This window comes from Branchiostoma floridae, chromosome 14 (assembly GCF_000003815.2).
Source record: "Branchiostoma floridae strain S238N-H82 chromosome 14, Bfl_VNyyK, whole genome shotgun sequence".
Classification (NCBI taxonomy): domain Eukaryota; kingdom Metazoa; phylum Chordata; class Leptocardii; order Amphioxiformes; family Branchiostomatidae; genus Branchiostoma; species Branchiostoma floridae.
Genome location: NC_049992.1, coordinates 18,094,742 through 18,114,500, shown reverse-complemented (window position 1 = coordinate 18,114,500; position 19,759 = coordinate 18,094,742). Strand labels below are relative to the sequence as shown.

The window sequence follows — 19,759 nt, the reverse complement described above, 5'->3', positions numbered from 1 at the left end:
GGGTTTCCACACATCGTGTGGAAACTCCACACATCGTGTGATAGAATTTCTGTTTTTAACTGAGAACATGTTCTAAGTACTAGCATACCATGAAAAGTTTGGTGTTAATGGCAAAGTGGCTATGCTATCTGACACGATATCGAGAGGTGATGGGTTTGGTTCTTAGCATCCCTGGCTAGATGTTGTGTCACTGGGATAGGCATTTTAGTCTCGACAAAACTTTCCTCACCCCACCCCGGTGTAAGCGGATACCTGACTTTGGTGGGAGAGGTAAAAAGTGGCGCAAGGAGAGTGATGGGCTCTGCCTTCCAATAGCGTGCCAAAGACACAGTGGATAATAATCCACTGCCCCTATGGACTCAAAAAGGCTATGGGACTATTAAATACCTTTACCTTTTACAAAAAGTTGCACTTAACAATCTTGATTTTCTGATATTTTGCTCACCTCAGTGCTCCCAAACCAAGATGATGCCCTGACTGTTGACGGAGCAAGAAACCATCCCATGGGTGCTACAAGCTTTGAGGACTGTGCGCAGCTCTTCCCACTACTCTACTGGACCAACGCAATGCAGGACGGAGTCTTCCCCATCAAACCACGGTCCTCGACTGACAACTTTGACGTCTACTGTGACATGACTACAGATGGAGGGGGCTGGACTGTCATACAGAGGAGATATGACGGGACAGTGAATTTTTACAGACGTTGGGCAGATTACAAGAATGGGTTTGGGAGGGTCGAGGGGGAACACTGGCTTGGACTGGACAAAATGTACAACCTGACAACCCAAAATGACTACGAATTGTATGTGGAATTAGAAGATTGGGAAGGGAATATGGCTTATGCTAAATATGATACATTCAGCATTGGGGATGAGAGCACAGATTATACACTGAATATTGGGGGGTACAGTGGGGATACTGGGGATGCTATAATTTCGGTTGCCCAAAATGGTATGAAATTCAGTGCTAGAGATAGGGACAATGATATATTAAGTGATACACACTGTGCTCGGTGGTTTTCTGGTGGCTGGTGGTATCGTCGCTGTACTTACTCTGCCCTAAATGGTGCCTACTATAAGCTAGAGGACTATCATGGTAGTGAGACAGGGTATGGTGTCTACTGGGGTCCTTGGAAAGGTACCTACTACTCACTCAAAGCCACCAAGATGATGGTGCGGCCCCGAAACTTTACCCGCAAAATGTACATTTTGTAACCCAACAGTTATAGTAGTCACTATGTACACATACAGCCATGTACTGCTTATGTCACTTAAATGAACAATCGATCAACTCAACTTTTGAAAATGGTGTCAAAAGGGGCACTAAATGTGTAATACTATGTTATTTGTTGTTCAAATGTCCTTCTATTGTGGCGGGGGCCAATTGCAAAGGAACAAATAAAATGGATTCACCAAGCCCAAACAAAAGTGTTTTTATCATATTTCAATACTTCAGTACTAAAGCTGAGGAAAAATAATGTTGTGTTTCTGATTATACTCTGGTAGGTAGCTAACATCCATTGGCATAATACCGGTCGGTTTACTGCAATTTCTCAAGCAATGCTAATTTGGCAAATGATCAACGCATCATTTTCTCCAGTTACATGTTGCTGTTACAGCTTACCTTTGCCACTTCTTCTGTGTAAATTATTTTGTCTCTCTGGTCCTGCTAAAAACATAATATCGTAATTGGAACACACCGCGGAATTGCACGGAGAACGGGCGCGTGGTTGGAAGGGGGTGCACTATACCGGTCGAACGAAACACGGCACAATTAACTGCCGCTATGTACCTTTATTCATCCTCTGTTGTTCCTTTCTTTCCTGTTAGTAGTTGCACAAAACAAAAATCTGCATGAGCATACAAAAAGTCATGAGAAAATGGGCGTATACTGACAAGAATTTTCATCTAATTTTGGTCCGTCACAAACGCTATGACTTAAAACTTTACTGCTGGCCGTAGCATTAAAAATGGCGGGAAAATGGCGGCGTACGTTCAATTTGACCCATTCAGCCGTAGATCCGGGCTATTATGCAACGGTTCCTCACACTTTTACACGAGTTGTAGGTCACCAAAAGAAATTCAAGATTGCTGTTGAATCATGCTCGTCTTGTGCCGTGAGCACATGTGATTATTATCTACAAATCTGGCGATGAACGTGACAGTGTGTTTGTCCCACGACGAGCTCGCCTGCCCCGAAAATGACCAGAAAACTTTTGGCCTTGTTGTCTTCGAATGCATTGTTATCGATGCTTTGTAAATTATGTATTGGACACCTAGATGTCTGAAGTGTGCATACCTCAGAAATAACTATTGTTGCATGTGTAGATCTCTTTAAGCTCCACTATTTTTAATCGACCGGTATAAGGCTTATGACCGGTATTATGCCAATGCATGTTATAGGGATTTTCTTGTCTAGATTTCATCCTATGAGATCCAACAAATTCAGTTAGAAATTTGCAACATGAAGGATACCTAGTGGTTCACTAGTATATCAATAACTTATTTTACTGTAATAGAAATGAGGAGAACATGTTGGAAAGCAATTGTACAATGTTTCAACACTCAGATGTCAGATCGAAAATTCTATTTCCCTCACCATTGGGTGACCAAAAAAAGCCTAGGGTAGGCAGATATTTTAGAGGGTTGTTTGGATATAACCAGAAACACAGTACTTTTCTGCTAGACCCAACCTAGCTGTCTCAGAAGTGACTTACCCTGTGTTGATTGCGATGATCTCAATAAGAGGGTTTTTCCTAATCTTGGGAAGGTCCAGTTTGGCCCCTCCTAGTTTCTTCCCATGGTCCTTCTTCTGTCCAAACAGCCTCACACTGTGTCCTGTAGGAAATGGAAAGAAGTACTTGAGAGACTTTCAGAATTTCGTTTGATAAAACAGGGTTGGACAAGTCCACTAGCTCTGTTGTCCAGGGCAAGTGAAAGTGCTGATCGGGCAAGTACATGACCTACCCTACTTGCCCGTTCAGACAAGTAAGATTTTTCCATTCTGAGTGAAATTTTTATATACTTGTCACTTTTTACAGTCATGACATCAAGCAATGGTCAACATAGAAAAAAATAGAGGCAATAATAAGAATTCCAATGCAGGAAGTGAAAATGCTTATAAAAATGACATTTGATTTTGGGCAAGTGAAAAAATGCATGGTTTGGGCAAGTAATTTTTTATGAATTTTAGAAAATTTGTCCAACCCTGCAAAAAGCACTTCCATCTAAGCTGTAAGAATGATTCTGTTCTACATTAGGCCATGTTGATTCTATAACATGGATGACATCAGCATGTGCATCAATTTTCATCCGTATCTAAAAAAAGTTGTCAACCATACTGTAAATGAGCAAATATATGCCATGAATTGAAATGTCAGGAAATGGAGTCTTAAGTTGTAGGAGTCAATTTCAATGTCAAAGGAGTAGAAAGAACAAAAATGAATAAGCCATTGTTTGGTATACCATGCACAGAGTGTTAAGTCATTTCTTCAACCTTCCTTACAATTTCATACTAGTAATGAAGACAACTTTTTTTCCCAAAAATCAGTTTGGTGTACTTACCGAGTGTCATACATAAAATCAAATTAACATTGCCTTAAGCATGAATTCTACTGTGTTTTAGACCATCAAATCTAAAATCTGACATTATTTCACTAACATTCATAAACAGTACCTTTTAAAGTCTCCTCTACAACTTCCACAACCCTGTCTATCTGCTGGACCTGTGACATTAACAACATACAATTGTAGATGTACAAGGAAAGTTAGGGTAGGTAAAGGTGGGGTCACACCTGCGTATATATTTAAGTCCGTATGAGGTGCGCATGGGAGTATTTGCCTCCACCAGGCCCCACAGGTCGTTTTAAAATAATAGAAATTGGACAAACGTAAACAGGTAACATGTCGGACGAGTTAGCTGGGTCGCTAACCATACTTCTCGGTCAGCTAACTCATCTGGCATGTTATGTATCTATATTCGTCCAATTTGTGCTATTTTTCCCGCGACCTGTGGAGCCTGGTAGAGACTAAGAGCTTCATACGCAGCTCAAATGGACTTGAATATACATGTATACGCATGTGTGACCCCACGTTAACAGTCTTGAAAAGGGAACACTTACAAATGGATGGATGGAAAAATTCTAAGACATCTTATCGTTGGCACATTATGATGATCTTATGATCCGCAAAAGCCTATGAGTAAGGTAATTAGGACTTTAATTTCTTAAGACAAACAGTACAAAACAAATGTTGCAAATATCCACAAGACCAGATTACAATATTATCATCTTTACCTTTACTTTGCATTGAAGAAATATAAACTTGTGAATTGTGATGGACTCCTTTATGAGTAGACTTTGTGTATCTTATGATAAAAAAAAGCATTTACAATGCCCTGTATCATAATATGATTGTGAAACAAAATGTTGTGTGTACTTACTCCTATGACACTGAGCCCTTTCAGATATTTTGCTCTTGGTTGTCCCTGAGGAACACACCCAGCCACTACAACCTACATGTACATTGTTTGAGTGAAGAAAAAAAGAGTAAAGATTTATTATCAAGGTATATCAGCATTCAGAGTTTGAGTTCTGGTGTAATACTTTCTATTGCGTTTTGCAATTGGCATATATGTAATGATTACTAGAAAGTTATATTTCTCATAAAATTTATTTCAAAATATTAAAGACAAAATAGGCAAAATTAACTATTTTTAGCTAACTATAGGGAATTAGTAGACATCAATATGTGCAAACATATGTTTGTAGCTTTCATCATTATGCACATGAAAAACATAGTTTCATTCCAGTGATCTGTACCAAAGCGCTGTCTTTCCTCATAGAGGAAAATAATATTAGAGACAGTAAAACTTTATGATATCATCCTTAATATGGTAAAAAAAATCATGTTTAGAACTCTTTCCTTGCCAGCTATCAAATTCAGTACAATTACTTCTCTCGATGCATTAAACATGGAAAGTGAAAATGCCAATTTAGCCTAGGAGGAAAACCTTAAGTTTCCCACCTTTTTGTCCTCCGTCTGTGCCCTTGTGATGGTGTTCCTAAAGTGGTCTTCAGCCGGGTTCTTTACTGTACAGCTGTTTAACAGCCACAGGTCTGCAGCACTGGGCGTGTCTATCACATGGGAACAAAATGTTTGGTCTCCATGATTTCCTGCTACACAGGGCTATACTGTTCTTTACTGTACAGCTCAGCTGTTTAACAGCCACAGGTCTGCAGCACTGGGCGTGTCTATCACATGGGAACAAAATGTTTGATCTCCATGATTTCCTGCTACACAGGGCCTAGGGCTATACTGTTCTTTATTGTACAGCTGTTCAACAGCCACAGGTCTGCAGCACTGGGCGTGTCTATCACATGGGAACAAAATGTTTGGTCTCCATGATTTCCTGCTACACAGGGCTATACTGTTCTTTACTGCACAGCTGTTCAACAGCCACAGGTCTGCAGCACTGGGCGTGTCTATCACATGGGAACAAAATATTTGATCTTAAGGATTTCCTGCTACACTGGACTGTATACTATTCTTTACTGCACAGCTGTTTAACAGCCACAGGTCTGCAGCACTGGGCGTGTCCATCACATGGGAACAAAATATTTGGTTCTCAGGATTTCCTGCTACACAGGGCTATACTGTGCACAGCTTAGGCTTAGGTCCCCTTTCCAAACCGGGGCCTTGCCGGGATATTTGCAGAAACGAAAAATGAAAGTGTTTACCCAGGGTCTGAGTACTAGGGATATACACAAATTATGCTCATGACTAATTTTGTTTACGTTCTGTGTGTTTTGTTGCCTTTTAGTTTTACATCCTATTTTTCATTTCCGAAAGCTACATGTACCCAGCCGGGCCCGGGAATTGGGACCTAAGCCTTAGGCATGCGTCCAGGTGTCCATTGGATGCACTATTCTAAAAATAATACGAAATTTGAACCCCTGGATGCCTAAAGATGCCCCTTACCCCGGGAAGCAGTACAATTCTGATTGACCAGTGATGGGATGGGACCTAGACCGAGACACATTGTTACTGTCAAACAGGTCACATGTGACCTGTTGACAGTAACTTTGCTGTATCCCACAAAAATTGCATACCATTATGCAGTAAATAACTTGTTTCAGACTTTTCATAGGAAGGCCCCTATAATACATGTACTCCCACCTGTAGTGCAACAAGCACTGCAAGAAATTTGGAACCCCTATAAAGCTAGTAAAAGCTTAACTAAGCACAGCATACAAGAGTGCCTTAAAGTAGCCCTGCTTAATAGTAATACGGCCTTCACACTGAAACCGAATCAGCAGGAATCAAGCAGAACCAGCCAGAATGAACAATTTGCAAAATTTGTGCCACATTCGGGTGGGAATTTCAAATGGACCTAATATTTCTTCTCACCAGAGGCAGAATGAGCTGGAATGCTTTCTGAATAAAAAATTCTTAAAGCTGGCATGCTCCTTGATATTTGTAGTACATTCTAGAAATTCTCACTACGGATACATTATGAATTCCCATGAATATATTCAATTCCAGGGTTGTAGCCAGCACCTGTCCTTCAGTCCTTTGAAGGAATTTTGCAGCTGGGGACTGAAAAAAGTTTTCCCCATTCCGTCCCCTGGGACAGACAAAAATTGATATGTAAAGATATAAAAACTGAAACCCACATGTTCTTCTTCACCAAAACAGATGCCATTGAACAGCTTAGTCTACAAGCAAAACTTGCACCTCAAAATGCAGGAAATAGTGTTTCAGAGGGTCTTGATTTAAAAATTTTCTGGAACCCAGACCCCCTAGAAATGACGAGCAACGTCACGCCATGCCTTCGGTGCTCGATAGGATTCCCATTCAACATCAAGGGGACTGATGATCAAAATGATTTCAGGTTGGCTACAACCCTGTTCAATTCAGATGACATTCCGGCTCATTCCAATTCTCGTGTAAAGGGATCTTAACCGAGGTCAGTTTCTTACCATTGCAGGCATCTTGCTTATAAATATTGATGATTTACTGTACCTTTTTTTTACTCAAACCAATTAGCTCGGGCCCTCACCTGTGATTCTGTACCCATAAGCTGCCAGCTGTCCCGCCATGTACTCCCCATCTGAGTTGTTATGTGAGCAGCCCCAAGTCTTAACATAGATGCTCTGGGTTCCTGGGATAACACTGGGGGAAAACAGCAATGTTACATTTTGGTGTGATTGAAATTTTTTCTAGATGAAAATCATCACCACTAGGGGTGGATACCGGTACAGAAAATTCAGGTCCAGAGGATCAGGTCTCGGTCCGACCATGAATCTGATTGTCTGTAAAAACTTGTGAATGGGGGATACTGAAAGCAATGGTCCATTTTGCTACCAAGGAATCAGTCTAACAAGAAAAAATGGTTTTGTACCTACCCACCCCTAATCACCACATAGCATTTACTTAGCAAATACAAGGATGCAACTTCTAGAATCACCATTATCATCCTAGAATAAAGCTTTACAGATATCAATTTCACACATGGAGTCTAGATCTACTAACAGTAACAATATCTTTTAGTCATTAAGGAATAGATACAGCTTTTCCAACCAAGTCAAAGTTGTACACTTCTATAGAGATCTGCAACAATGTCGGATTCTTCATACTAAACTTCATTCATTGTACCATGTACGATCGTTGCGCAATAAAGTTCTTCTAATCTATTTATTGTTCCTCACGAAAAAATAACCTACCTGTCACACTGTGAGCTGTTCTGAGTGTCTAAAGTCTCCAGGACCTTGTTCTTCTTCCTTACACGAGGAACAACATTCTTCCTGGACCCAAACCGCTCCTCAGGAGTGAGGTCAGTTGAGGTCACCATGTCCTCTATGTCTTCAAGGAATTCCCCACAGGTGGGCATCTTGGATCCTATAATAACATAACGTTATCATTGTAGCTATGATGACTATTGAGGGGTGCATTTTGCTTGTAATCTATATAATCTCCAAGCAGATCCTACGGTGCCATAAGATAGTATCAAAGCTGGCCAAGGAGTGTAGCCGGCTAAGGGAGTCAAACGGGCACCTACGGGAAGTTTGATACTATACATTACGCACCGTGGATCTGGTTGGAGATTATAAATAGACATATACATAATAGACTGGACTGTCTCGACTGGAAGCAGCTTTACATTTGAGCTCTGGTTCTTAAATAAGTTGGTAACTGGGAAATCCAGGTTTAATCCAGGATAGTGAATCTTGGTTGGGAATGCACCCATCTTTCTGGACCGACTTACATTAGATGGGAAGCAGGCTTTTAGCCAGGCATGCATCAACGCGTCATCTGGACACACTTTTCTTAGAATAACAAGAAATTTTATGCCCCTGGACGCCCTTACACTTGGGAGAAAATTGTCTGACAAGCATGAAATTCTGATTGACCAGGGATGCTACCAGGTCATCTGTGGTCACAGTCTTCTACTGTGACCCCTGGAACAGTATTTTTGCCTCTTGGGATACCTAAGAATGCACTTTTTAAAATCAAAATCATCAAAAACTTTGCACCATGGAAGGTGGATGCCCCCAGATCCCCCCTACAATTTAGTACAACTCACTTACCGCGACTCACCAATAAGTTTGGACTCCCTATTATAAAATCCTAGCTAAAAGCTGATGAGAAGGGCTAGCAACCTTTGACTGTACATGTGTAACAGTGGAGTTTTTTTAATTACTTTTAGCGCTGACAAACTGACCATACAAAGGCTCTGAGCTTTTGGCGTAGTGGTCTGCGGTGCTGGGTTTGTGGTCTGGCGGCCCTGGTTCGAATCCTGGACATCAGGAGACTGTTTCTATCTACTCCTTTCTTACAGCTGGGAAAATATCCTGCTACAGAAACATCAAGGAAACGCACTGGCTCTTTGCCATGTCACTGGACACTATACAAGAATCTGAACAAGTACAAGCAAGATGGTAAGTTCTTTTCCGTGCCAGGGGTTTGGTTTCTTCAAATACAACCACAAGGGACTTCCTGTGAACGGTACGTTTTGGTGTCTTCTTATCGTAAACTGTGTAGACTCAAGCATGGCCTTTTTAATTGCACTTTCAAGGGCAAAAAAACCCCACAAAGCTGGCACGGTTTGGTTAGTTGTTTTTTTGCATTTTGCCGCCTTAGCGGCAAAATGCCCTGAGACCAGAATAGTTGCCGTTGTGATGGAGTGATGGAGTGATGTTGTGATGTTGTGATGTTGAGATGAACGGACCTGTTCAAAATCTGCAATGCATTTGTATACAACTTAAAAGCTCTGTCGTGAGTCATTGTCTGTGGTCCGTAATGGGGCCTGATATTTGATTAGATTAAATGAATGAAGTATGATATTCCTAAGATTGATGCAGCATATAATCAAATTATTGCTCTTACATTTTAACGTTGTATTACCAATTCATAAAGATGAAATGTTTTCCAAATAAATCGTGTATATATATATAACAGTTACATATAGCCTGTCCCAGATTCCTTTGCGACTTAGTTAATATTCATGCGTGCGGCGGTGGTGTTTTCCGTGCGTGTAGCGATTTTCGATTGATCGCCGTGTAAAATTGAGAAAGGCCTAGAACTTCAAACTTACCAGAATTGTACTATGTAGTATGGAGGCCCTGGCAATGTAAAAATTTTAAGCAGGGGATAAAAGATTGTTGAGATATGGCCTTCGGGAAAATGCCTCGCGAGACGGGAAAGTCACTTCCGCGTTTACCTGTTCGAGAGCTCTGCGGGCATGGCGTTGCGTCAGCCTGATTTGCATCTCAGCCTTATTTGGAAGCAACCCATATATGGTAGGATTGGATAGACAAGAAAACAAGCTACAATTTGGTACGTGAAACTTTCTTGTACCGCAATTTTAAGGTGGTTTACCTCCAGTTTGCAAATTTAGATGGCATTTTTCACCATTGATGTCTTATTTTTTCAAAAAGTTGCATCCATGTGTGTAACAAGCGGTTTCTAAGCTTTAAAATGATGTATAACATGTGTAGGTTTGTTGTGAGTTAGCGATGTGAATGTTCAACATGTGCTACTCGCTCCGTGTGGTGTGCCTAGTCCGGGCCGTGAGTTACGGCCGTAGGACCCTGCATATAAATTTAGTTAGGCGGGTCCATAATTATCAAAATATTCTCGTTTCCATGTAAATAATTAGCGTATTGATATTCATTAATTGTATACAGATAGCCTTTATAAGTGTAGATACATTGTATGTTCGGACACGTTTGTTTCAGGTTTGAGACGCAAAACTTTTGTTTTCTTTGTCACCAACTTCATGAAAGGAAACATCATTTGTAAATGTGTCCAACGTGAGCATATTTACGTTGAGATGATCACCACTGAAGTTCAATTTTTACCTTGTAAGATCCAAAAAATCAATAACATAGCAAGTTGTGTTTGTTGTTGAATGTGATATCAAGGGCATAGAGGTTTTTGCTGATATTTCCAATGTTAAAAGTTTTCAGATTTGCAAGATGCTGCATTGGGAATAGCACCTGGAACATCATAGAAGAAATTGAGATGGCACAGAGGGAGAATTACAATGTATCAACCATTCAAAGCTGTGCAGCTTAGAAGAGGAGCTACCAAGTCTTTTCAAACATATGTTGTAATGTCAAAGAATTATCAATTGTTCAATAAACTTGAATAAACCAGTTACAAAGTCAGGTGGTCATGGTTCATAGGTAATATTTTTATATACTTTTGGTCATTAGATGTCGTAAAAGTAGTATTTCCTGGTGAAATGTGATAGTTTTGATGGCAAATTTAGAATTAGCCAAAACCCTTTAGTAGTAAGGTATGCTGATATTCAATGCTTATGGTCAGACTGTGAAAGGGAATAACTCAAGAAGGGGTTGACGGATCATCATGATTATTGGTATGTAGATAGATTAAGTGATGCTTCATGTAATTAAATATTAATTATGCAAATCAGAAGCTAATTTGCATAATTGATGTGGAAATTATCTAAACTATTTCTATTCTGTTATATTAAACATGTGATACTTGTCACTGAGATAGAGAAGAATGTTGATAGGTAATTTTTTATTAGGACTTATATAAGTGACAGGTGCCGATGACCTTTGACCTTTTGAGATATGTTACAAATTAGTATTTTTGATTACACATAATCTCGTAACCATGTCTCTAGAATGTCTGCAATAAACTGTGTTAAGAGAATCTACTACATATTTCCAATATCTGAAATATCTTAGTTATAGGATGAACAGTTTATTGATTATCGCTCTTCAAAAAGGGGTCATCTGGAAATAACTGGCCACTTTTCCAGCTGTGCATGTGCCATGCTGAAAAAACTTAAGTTTCAGCAGGTTGACCTCACCTGTAGTGAAAGAAAAAGGCAAATAAACATCTTATCTTTACTTGATTGCTACAAAATACTACTTGGACTGTGCAGAAAAGAACTTTTGAGTGGCACAATGTTTTTACTTTCTTAATTATTGCTAATTAGAAATGCGATTTTCACACCTGGCGCCACACCTGCGGACACCGCCCATGGCCCAGCAACTTTAAAGGGCCATATCTCTGGAATGGAAGGTCCGATTTTTGTTCTGTAACTTTTATTTTTCATAAATCAACACCCTCTATTAGGGAACACAAATGTTCTGATTCCCCTGGGTACAAAACAATTTCGACTGGAAACCCTATGACATTAGTAGGATTTCCAGTGCGAAAATGGAAATTGCCACGATTTTTCATTGATCGCCCTGTATTATCGAAAAAGAACTGGACCTTCTAACTTACCAGATTTGTAGTATGTACTATGGAGACCGTGACAATGTAAAAATGTTAAAGCAGGGGTATACAATTGCTGAGATATCATTTTCTGAAAAGTGCGCTATGATGCAGAGAAGTGACTTCCAGGTTCAGGGGTCACTACACAAATACCTCTGACGTCAGCCTGATTTGCAGAGCTACGGTCCGGGATCGAGTCCAGGGGAGGGTGATTTTAAATTGTTCTTGTTTCCTTTTTACATCCATTTAATATAAACAATAGTTTCAGCACATTCCAATAACTAGAAAAAAAACGTGTACACACGCAAACCTTGGCAAAATGCCAGCTTTTTTAAAGCACTTGTTTTAACACTGACTGACGAGCATATGGTTTTACAAACTCGTCTAAAGTTGGACAAAAATATTAATCACCTGGGAGTTCTTACCTTAGTTGTGTAGCCAGAAGAAACCGTGTACTCTCAGTTGAAATCTGGCCAGGTATATGTTGTGTTATAGGAGAACTCTAGCCACAAATTAGCAGCGTTTTCTCTTCAAGCTTACGAAATTCCACGTTTCGTCGCCATGCTGGGGTCACAAGAGGTCAGAGGCTAAAGGTGATCGTCTCATAGCACAGTTTCAGTCCGCCCACTTTTGGCACATTTGCTGTTTAAAAGTCAGCTGAATTTTCATTTAGACTGAGTGATGAAAGTAAAAATAAGTATCTAAGAAATGTAAATGTCATCTGCTGTGCTAAATACTTGTTTAGTAAATCGCATACACCAGTAACGGTACTGCAGTATATCGCAAGATGTCGCTGCTGTACGGGGACAATTGTATACGTAGTCAAGGGGGTTTGATTTGATCTATTCGGCTAAGCCCTGGTATTAAACTGCGTAATATAAGATACTTAATATAAACGGTTACATTGCTTTCACCGAAACATGAGGTTTGTTTTACGAATTAAGTTATACAGACAATCCAAAACAGGGAATTGCTTTAGATACGGAGGTGATATATATACATGTATTTACTTACTTAGCCTAACAAACATACGAACACACTATCTGTGATACTACATGTGATGCAAGTGAGGCAATATATTACGAGGTTACCTATACAAAACTATTCTGAATAGTTACTACCTGCGAATTAGCGATTTTTCTTTTATCTTTTAAATAAGAAATTCTCTCTATTGAAAAGTTTTGATGTACTGTGGTACGCACTAACACGGCGATATCATGTACTCTCCAAGCAGAGGTTAGGCTCCGGCAGTTTATTTTAACGTTTTTTTAGTCTGTTCTATCGGGCTTTCTATTTTGTATTTTATCTTGTTGTGTCAAAACCTAACAAAATAGAAAGCCCGATATAAAAAAACGACGTTAAAAAAAACAGCCGGAGCCTAACCTCTGCTTGGAGAGTAGTTATCATGGTGTGTTACGTTTATGAAGGTTAACGTTAGGCATACAGCAAGTAAATTATATGGATGACATCAGCGCGCGCATTAATTTTCGCCTGATTTCAGAAAAAAAAAACAATACTTTTTTCTTCTGCAGGGATGGTCAACATGACGATAAAGTACCAAAATGAGCAAATATATTGTGTTGTAGCCTAATAATTGTACTTGTAGAAGTGACACTTGCGAGGTACTCAGGACTGTAGTTGTAGAAATGAAAATTATTGGATAGTTGTAAAAGTGACACCAATATTGAAGGAATGAGTGTGCATGTGGTTACCAATTTTGTTGGTGATGCCAGTCTACCACACTAGTGTCACTTTTACCACACCAGTACATGTCTTAGATACAGGAATGAATGCATCGTTGGCTCTGATACCATGTTTTGTCCCTTGAATTCTTTTGTACAACATTCATCACAACTTAATGGTGCCTATTTTTGAAAATGTACCCATCTTGTTTTTTATTCGCCCTATCGCACTATTTTTGCAGTCTGCAGAATATGTCATCCATAGAATTTACTTGCTGTGGCCTTAGGCATACATACTGGTAAACAATATTCAGATACAATTCAATCTCTAAAACTGGATAATTTTTTATCCTGCTGTAGAGATTGAATTGTATCTGAATATGTGTGCTAAGGTTATTGCCTACCATATAAGATATATGCATGTATTACATTTGCCTGCACAAATCCAGTATACATTGTATACAGGAACACGTTGTGACTTGTCACCGTAATATTGGACTGTGTTTGCGTTTTTACCAGCTCAACATAGAAAAACGTTATTTTGATATTCAAAGAAACACGATAGAACATGGATCTTATTTACATAAAACTACTTTTTATTCGATCATCAGTTCATTGACATTTGTTAAAACGTCAATCAATTTCTTATTGGTTATATCCCTACTACACACTTTGGTACAGTTAAACTTGTCGTTAATAAAATTTAAAAAAAGGAGATTTACATCCATGTAACGAAACGAAATGTCAGTCAAACAGTTTTGTATCATTCAAGTGTATGTGCGATAGGAAGCTATATAACAGCTAGCTGCAAAGGTGCATCAGGAAGAAATGGCAAAATGACTTATTTTCCTTCCATTTCATTTTACGTATGAAACAATATTCACGAGTCAATCACGACACTAGATAAACATGTACAATGTCTGCTTCAGGGTGCAAGTTCGGCTTCTGCATCGCCTCTTCCTTTCGCTAGCTGGCGCTCTTTCTCCACCAGACGATTCTCTAACTGACCCACCTGCCAAGGAAAGAAAGAGGCCATGTTAACAATATACAGCAGAAAGTTCTATCCTGGCAAGTGTGAATTGATAAAATACAGTCAACCAAAGCACCTTTTTGTACTTTCTAAGTAAAAACGCGTCAGTTCTGAGACATAAATGTTAAAGGGATTGTTGCATTTTGTTGTAGCATTTGCTCTTTTATTTCTCATTGCATGCAAGCAAGCCCATTTCATATGCACAATTATCCCTCCTCTTCAAAACCCTGATTGGCCATCATGATTATAAGTTCGACCCATGATGGCATGACATCTAGTGGTTCGATTAATAGTATCAGTCTACTGTAAATGCAGAGATGTTCGCGGTGGTTTTATGTTCGCAGTTTTTCACCGCAAACTTAAAACCACCGAGAAATTTTTTTCCATTGTAGTATAAGGCTGCAGTCTATGGCGCTACCGCGAACTTAAAACCACAGCGAACACTCCATTTTCCCGCTACCGCGAAAGTAAATCCCCGCGAACTTAAACGCATTTACAGAAGTCTATCATTGCTTACCTCTGACGTGAGTTTAGCCACTTGCGCACGCGCAGCAGCCAGCTGTGCCACCAGGTCGTCCTGTACGCGCCACATGGCGTCCCGGTCTGCCATTGGTGGACAGGTGGGGCTGGTGTTGATGACGTCACGGGGACGATACAGCGTGTACACACAGTTTCCCTCACTGTTGACATAGTTCGTCATTCTCAGACCTGGCGTCTGGAAAACAAAATAGACAAGTTAGCCTCCAATATGCCGTCTAAAGGGGGTGTGGACAGAAGAATTTGACACAAATAAGGTGAATATTTGGCCAAGAGAGAAAGCCAACGGTATGATAAATATTTCTGCGCGGGAAAATGAAACCTATGGGGGTCAAACTCCTTTTTCAAATTAGGCACCCTATTTGGCGAATGTTACTATGTGTTTGGTTCGCACTAGTTCAAATAGTGTTTAATCAGTAACAACCAAAAACACAACATGTTTTGCTACATGTACAGGGCCAACTGGTTACCTAACTATAAGTAATATACAAAATACACACACACACACAATAATGCATATTGGCGTTATCTTACCTTTTGATCGGTGCTCTTCGAGAAGCTGCCGGGTAGACTCGTGTCGCCTCGGCCTGCGCTCGGTCTCCGACGGTCCCCGACGACTCCACCGAAGCCAGCTTTCGGCCCATCTCGGCTCTCTCCGAACAGCGACATGTCTCCTCGTGACCCCCCGGCTCCGACGGCTGTGCGGGCGAGCTTCGCACCAGGGCTGACGAGACTCATACTCGTATCGCCCCGGCTTCGGTAGCTTCTCGGGGCGCTTGTGTCACCTCGCCCGCGGTGCCATCCAGGGCCCCTCCGGTAGTTTGTAGCGGTGTCACCCCGCCTGGCTGCCAGTCTATAGTTGCTGCTCGGGAGCGTGTCCCCACGTCCTGCGTCAGCTGCTGTCCAACACGACAGCGAGAAGACAGCAAGGAACAGCAGAGCGAAGGCCTTCATCGTAGCGAGGTAGTGAGGAGACAAGGTCCGCAATCTCGAAAGCAAAAATCTTGTCTGAAGTGAGAAGCTTTCGCGCCCGAGATTTTATAGCGAGTTTCCATCGATGATTCATTCTCCAAGAAGGAAGGAGAAGACGTGACGTGACTTCCAAGACAGACCGGAGATTAGCGACAGGTGTCTGCAGCTGAAGGTCGGAGACGGGCGATGTGGCGCGGTTTCCGGTCCTGTGACAGGTGATTCTCGCCTGTCAGTAACGGAACGTGATCTCCGTTTCGTGTGGAATTTATGGGAGCTGCGTGCTGCTGTAGCTGCACTTGATAACGCTAGAACTCAGCCTGGCAGCTTTTGCTTCCTCTATCTCACTAATTATCATACAATATAACTGTAATATTAGGGGTTATGCTAATCTACGTAATGCTAAAATGATTTTGATAAGTTGTCATATACTTAAGATCAATTCTGAGTAGCAGGTGTCTCAAACAATGCACCCACCCACCCACTCTATCGCCTTCTCTCCCTGTCTCTTTCTTCATTTCCTTCTCTGTTTTTTTCTTTCTCTGCTTCCCTCGCCTTTCTTTCTTTCTTTCTTTCTTTCTTTCTTTCTTTCTTTCTTTCTTTCTTTCTTTCTTTCTTTCTTTCTTTCTTTCTTTCTTTCTTTCTTTCTTTCTTTCTTTCTTTCTTTCTTTCTTTCTTTCTTTCTTTCTTTCTTTCCCATTCTTTCTTTCTCCCTCTCTCTCCCTCTCTCTCCCTCTCTCTTTTTTTCTTTTCTCAGTATCTCTCTTTCTCTGTCTCCCTCCCCACTTGACCCTCTCTTTCTCTTTCTTTCCTCTCTTTTTCTCTCTCACTTACTCTATCTCCCTCTCTCAGTGACTCATATAGAACAGAAATAAACAACAAGAAGTCTTAATTTTTGTTGTCCTTAATGGCTAAGCCACCTCCGGCCTTGGAAACTGACCGGAAATTAGGATGAGTTTGTCCGCTGTCCTGGCGATATGACAAGATTTTTCTTTCTTTTTTCTTCCACCCACAACAAACGCGACATACCAACCCACTCCCTACACAAGGACTCTCGATCGGGCGTAAAAATGTGGTCTTGTGCCAAAAAGAAATTCCACAAATCTCTTGGTTAAGCCGCGGAAAAGCGACACAACAGACAACATTCTTATCATCTGGCTGTGAGGCTAAAAATGGGCATACTGTACAAGGAAATCATGATAGTTGTCACTTTGTCTTCAAGTTAATATTTAACCCTTAGTAGACTAGGGATGTGCAAAGTTGTGTGTTCACCCGCGTTGTACATGTACATATACGTACTCTCCAAGCAGAGGTTTGGCTCCGTTTTATGACGTGTTTAGGCGTTTTTATCGGGCTGTATATCTTGTACCGCTTTTTTTAGGGAGAGAACATGTACGGGCGAGAATCACCTTTGCAATCCTCGGTTTGAAGGGAGTGACATTTTGTTTGAACCTTCATTTATTCAAAATTCTTGATTTGTGGCACGTAAACATCCTGCTTTCTGGGACTAGACAAGCCAGTTCCATTAATGTGATACTTGATTCAAGATCTTCTGAGCCAGTGACGGCCCACCTCAGCGAAGACTGATATGCGGCGAGGATAAGTGAGAGCCAGTGGACTACTATTAGCGTAACATTCGGTGCAATCGCCCTTCGGCGTAACACACAATCATTTGTATCTGTATCTTTATCTGTACAGCTGGTATAAACGCCCTTCAGCTCAAGAAACCGGATTCTGTATGATCTGTATCTGTATTTGTCTAGTCGGTACAACTGCCCTTTGGCGCAACACACAATCGTTTGTATCTATATATAGCTGGTATAACCGTCCTTCAACACATTATCTTCTGTATCTGTATCTGTATAGCCGGTATAACCTCCCTTCAGCGTAACACACCAGCTTTCTTGTGAGCTGGTATCTGATACATGTACTTAATTTTGACTTGATATAAAGAAAAAAAAGACGCTGTACGTGTATTTATTATTTCCTGTGCTGCGTATACTGCCGGTCTTCGACCTCAGAACCCAGTCAAAACAAAATGCAAACTCCCGGTCTTATGTCGCCTCTCCGGATAATGTTTACAAATTTACCCAGTTCTATCCTCTAAAGTATGTCCTGGGGCGTGTCAATATTTGTGTGGGTAAACTGTCCTACCGACGCGACATCCTGTTGTAGGGTAAACTCCCTGATTTTACGTAATTACACATAATTATAGGGGGCGGCAAGTGGCAGTAAGGAATTTGATCAGATCTATTCAATGTGACAACTTTGTTTGACATATCCTGGCAAAAACTATTCAAAGTTTTGGCTTGCGCTTCCACCAGTCAATACACTAGCTATAGTATACCATTTGCACAGATTTACTGCATCTTGTCAATCATATGTTATTCTTATTTTCTTTTAATAGCGGCTCCGATATAAGTTGTCTTAACTTGAGTGGGCCGCTACTTGTCTGTTATTTTGCCTTTATGTGTTTGTTCAATTAAAAAAAAAAATTTGGTCAAAGTGAAAAAAATCTTTTCTATTAAATCCGGACTGAAATATTAATTCCACAGTTAAGGAAGGAACGTCTAAGTTGAAACTAGAAGTCTATACGATTTTATGTTATCATGCAGATTAATATTATAATGTAGAAACCTTGATATGGACATTGTAATGTCTAGCATTGGTGTGAAACTGAGGCTACAGCAAGTAAACTTTATGGATAACATCATATGTAGACTTCAAATTTCAAGGCCATGGGCAAAAAAAAACAAGATACCTACATTTTCAAATTCGAAGACCATAAGGAATGTAAAAATGATTGAAGTGTGTAACGCTGGTTCACCTTTACCCGAGGGTGACCTATGTCCGTTGTTTGTTAAACAAGTGCTTTTAAAAAAGCTGGCATTTTGCCAAGGTTTGCGTGTGTGAATGTTTTTTTTCTAGTTATTAGAATGTCATATAAATAGAACAGAATAAAAAACCTGATATGGGCGCATGGAGAGATTCACAAATATGCAAATGAGTTATGTCCTGGAATATGAAAATGAATATGTTTCCTGAAACTTTTTGTTATCCAGTATGCAGTTATTTTCGAGAAAATCAGTTTGTTCTTGATTAATTCTGTGATATAGATGTTGTATGGGCATTTTATGGAAAGTTAGAAAGAAACATATACGCAGAGCATCGCACGTCTCACGGTTCGTTCATTCAAACATCCCAACTGCGGAAAAATGCAGTAGAAGAGGTGCAAAGGTGAGTTTTAATGTTCTGTACAAAAGTATTGTTCATTAGTATAATAAGGCCATACCAATTTAATTTGTTGGTTCTCGGATTTTTTCAGAAAAAAGTTGAAGCGACAGGGCGAAAAAAAAAACTTGCAACAACTCTGGGTTCAGTCAGGTCCAAAGTTTCAGGTTCGTAATTCCAGACTTGAACCAATGGTATATAATGATAATAATAGTAATCTGGTGTATACATGTATGTGTGGTAGATCCAGTTACACTTACATGCAAAATTTGCATTTTGTCATACACTTTACGTGGAATTTTAGCAATACAAATGGAAAATTATGTGCAATCAGTTTTGCTTAAGTATTCACAGTAACATTGCTGTAATAATGCTTAGTAATAAAGACAAAAACATAGAGTATTTCAACACACACAACTTTTAAAAACCTTTAAGAAGGTTGAAAAACTTTTTCAGCATAGTATAATGTCTAATGTAGCAACAAGAACAATAAATTGACTTAATTTCACCCCAAAGAATAGACAGTGCCTGAAACATCATTGTATTCTCTTTGT

The 19,759-nt window shown here is 40.1% G+C and overlaps 2 protein-coding genes across 2 annotated transcripts in view; both read right to left on the bottom strand.

The window, feature by feature from the left end:
- The window catches only part of LOC118430551 (threonylcarbamoyladenosine tRNA methylthiotransferase-like), a 28,336-nt gene extending 16,001 nt beyond the window's left edge, over positions 1-12,335 (bottom strand). The window contains exons 1-7 of the mRNA XM_035841485.1: positions 12,182-12,335; positions 7,724-7,898; positions 7,060-7,172; positions 5,025-5,134; positions 4,441-4,512; positions 3,676-3,724; positions 2,717-2,837 (exon numbers count right to left, since the gene is read on the bottom strand). Of these exons, the coding sequence (XP_035697378.1) occupies positions 2,717-2,837; positions 3,676-3,724; positions 4,441-4,512; positions 5,025-5,134; positions 7,060-7,172; positions 7,724-7,890 (632 nt within the window). The 5' untranslated portion in view covers positions 7,891-7,898; positions 12,182-12,335. The remainder of the gene's footprint in view (positions 1-2,716; positions 2,838-3,675; positions 3,725-4,440; positions 4,513-5,024; positions 5,135-7,059; positions 7,173-7,723; positions 7,899-12,181) is intronic.
- Positions 12,336-14,307: 1,972 nt separating this feature from the next.
- LOC118431073 lies at positions 14,308-16,068 on the bottom strand. Its single transcript, XM_035842157.1, has 3 exons — positions 15,540-16,068; positions 14,986-15,183; positions 14,308-14,450 (listed from the first exon to the last, which is right to left on the bottom strand). The coding sequence occupies exons 1-3, from the start codon at positions 15,957-15,959 to the stop codon at positions 14,364-14,366; spliced, it is 705 nt and encodes a 234-aa protein (XP_035698050.1). The 5' UTR covers positions 15,960-16,068; the 3' UTR covers positions 14,308-14,363.
- Positions 16,069-19,759: the final 3,691 nt, after the last annotated feature.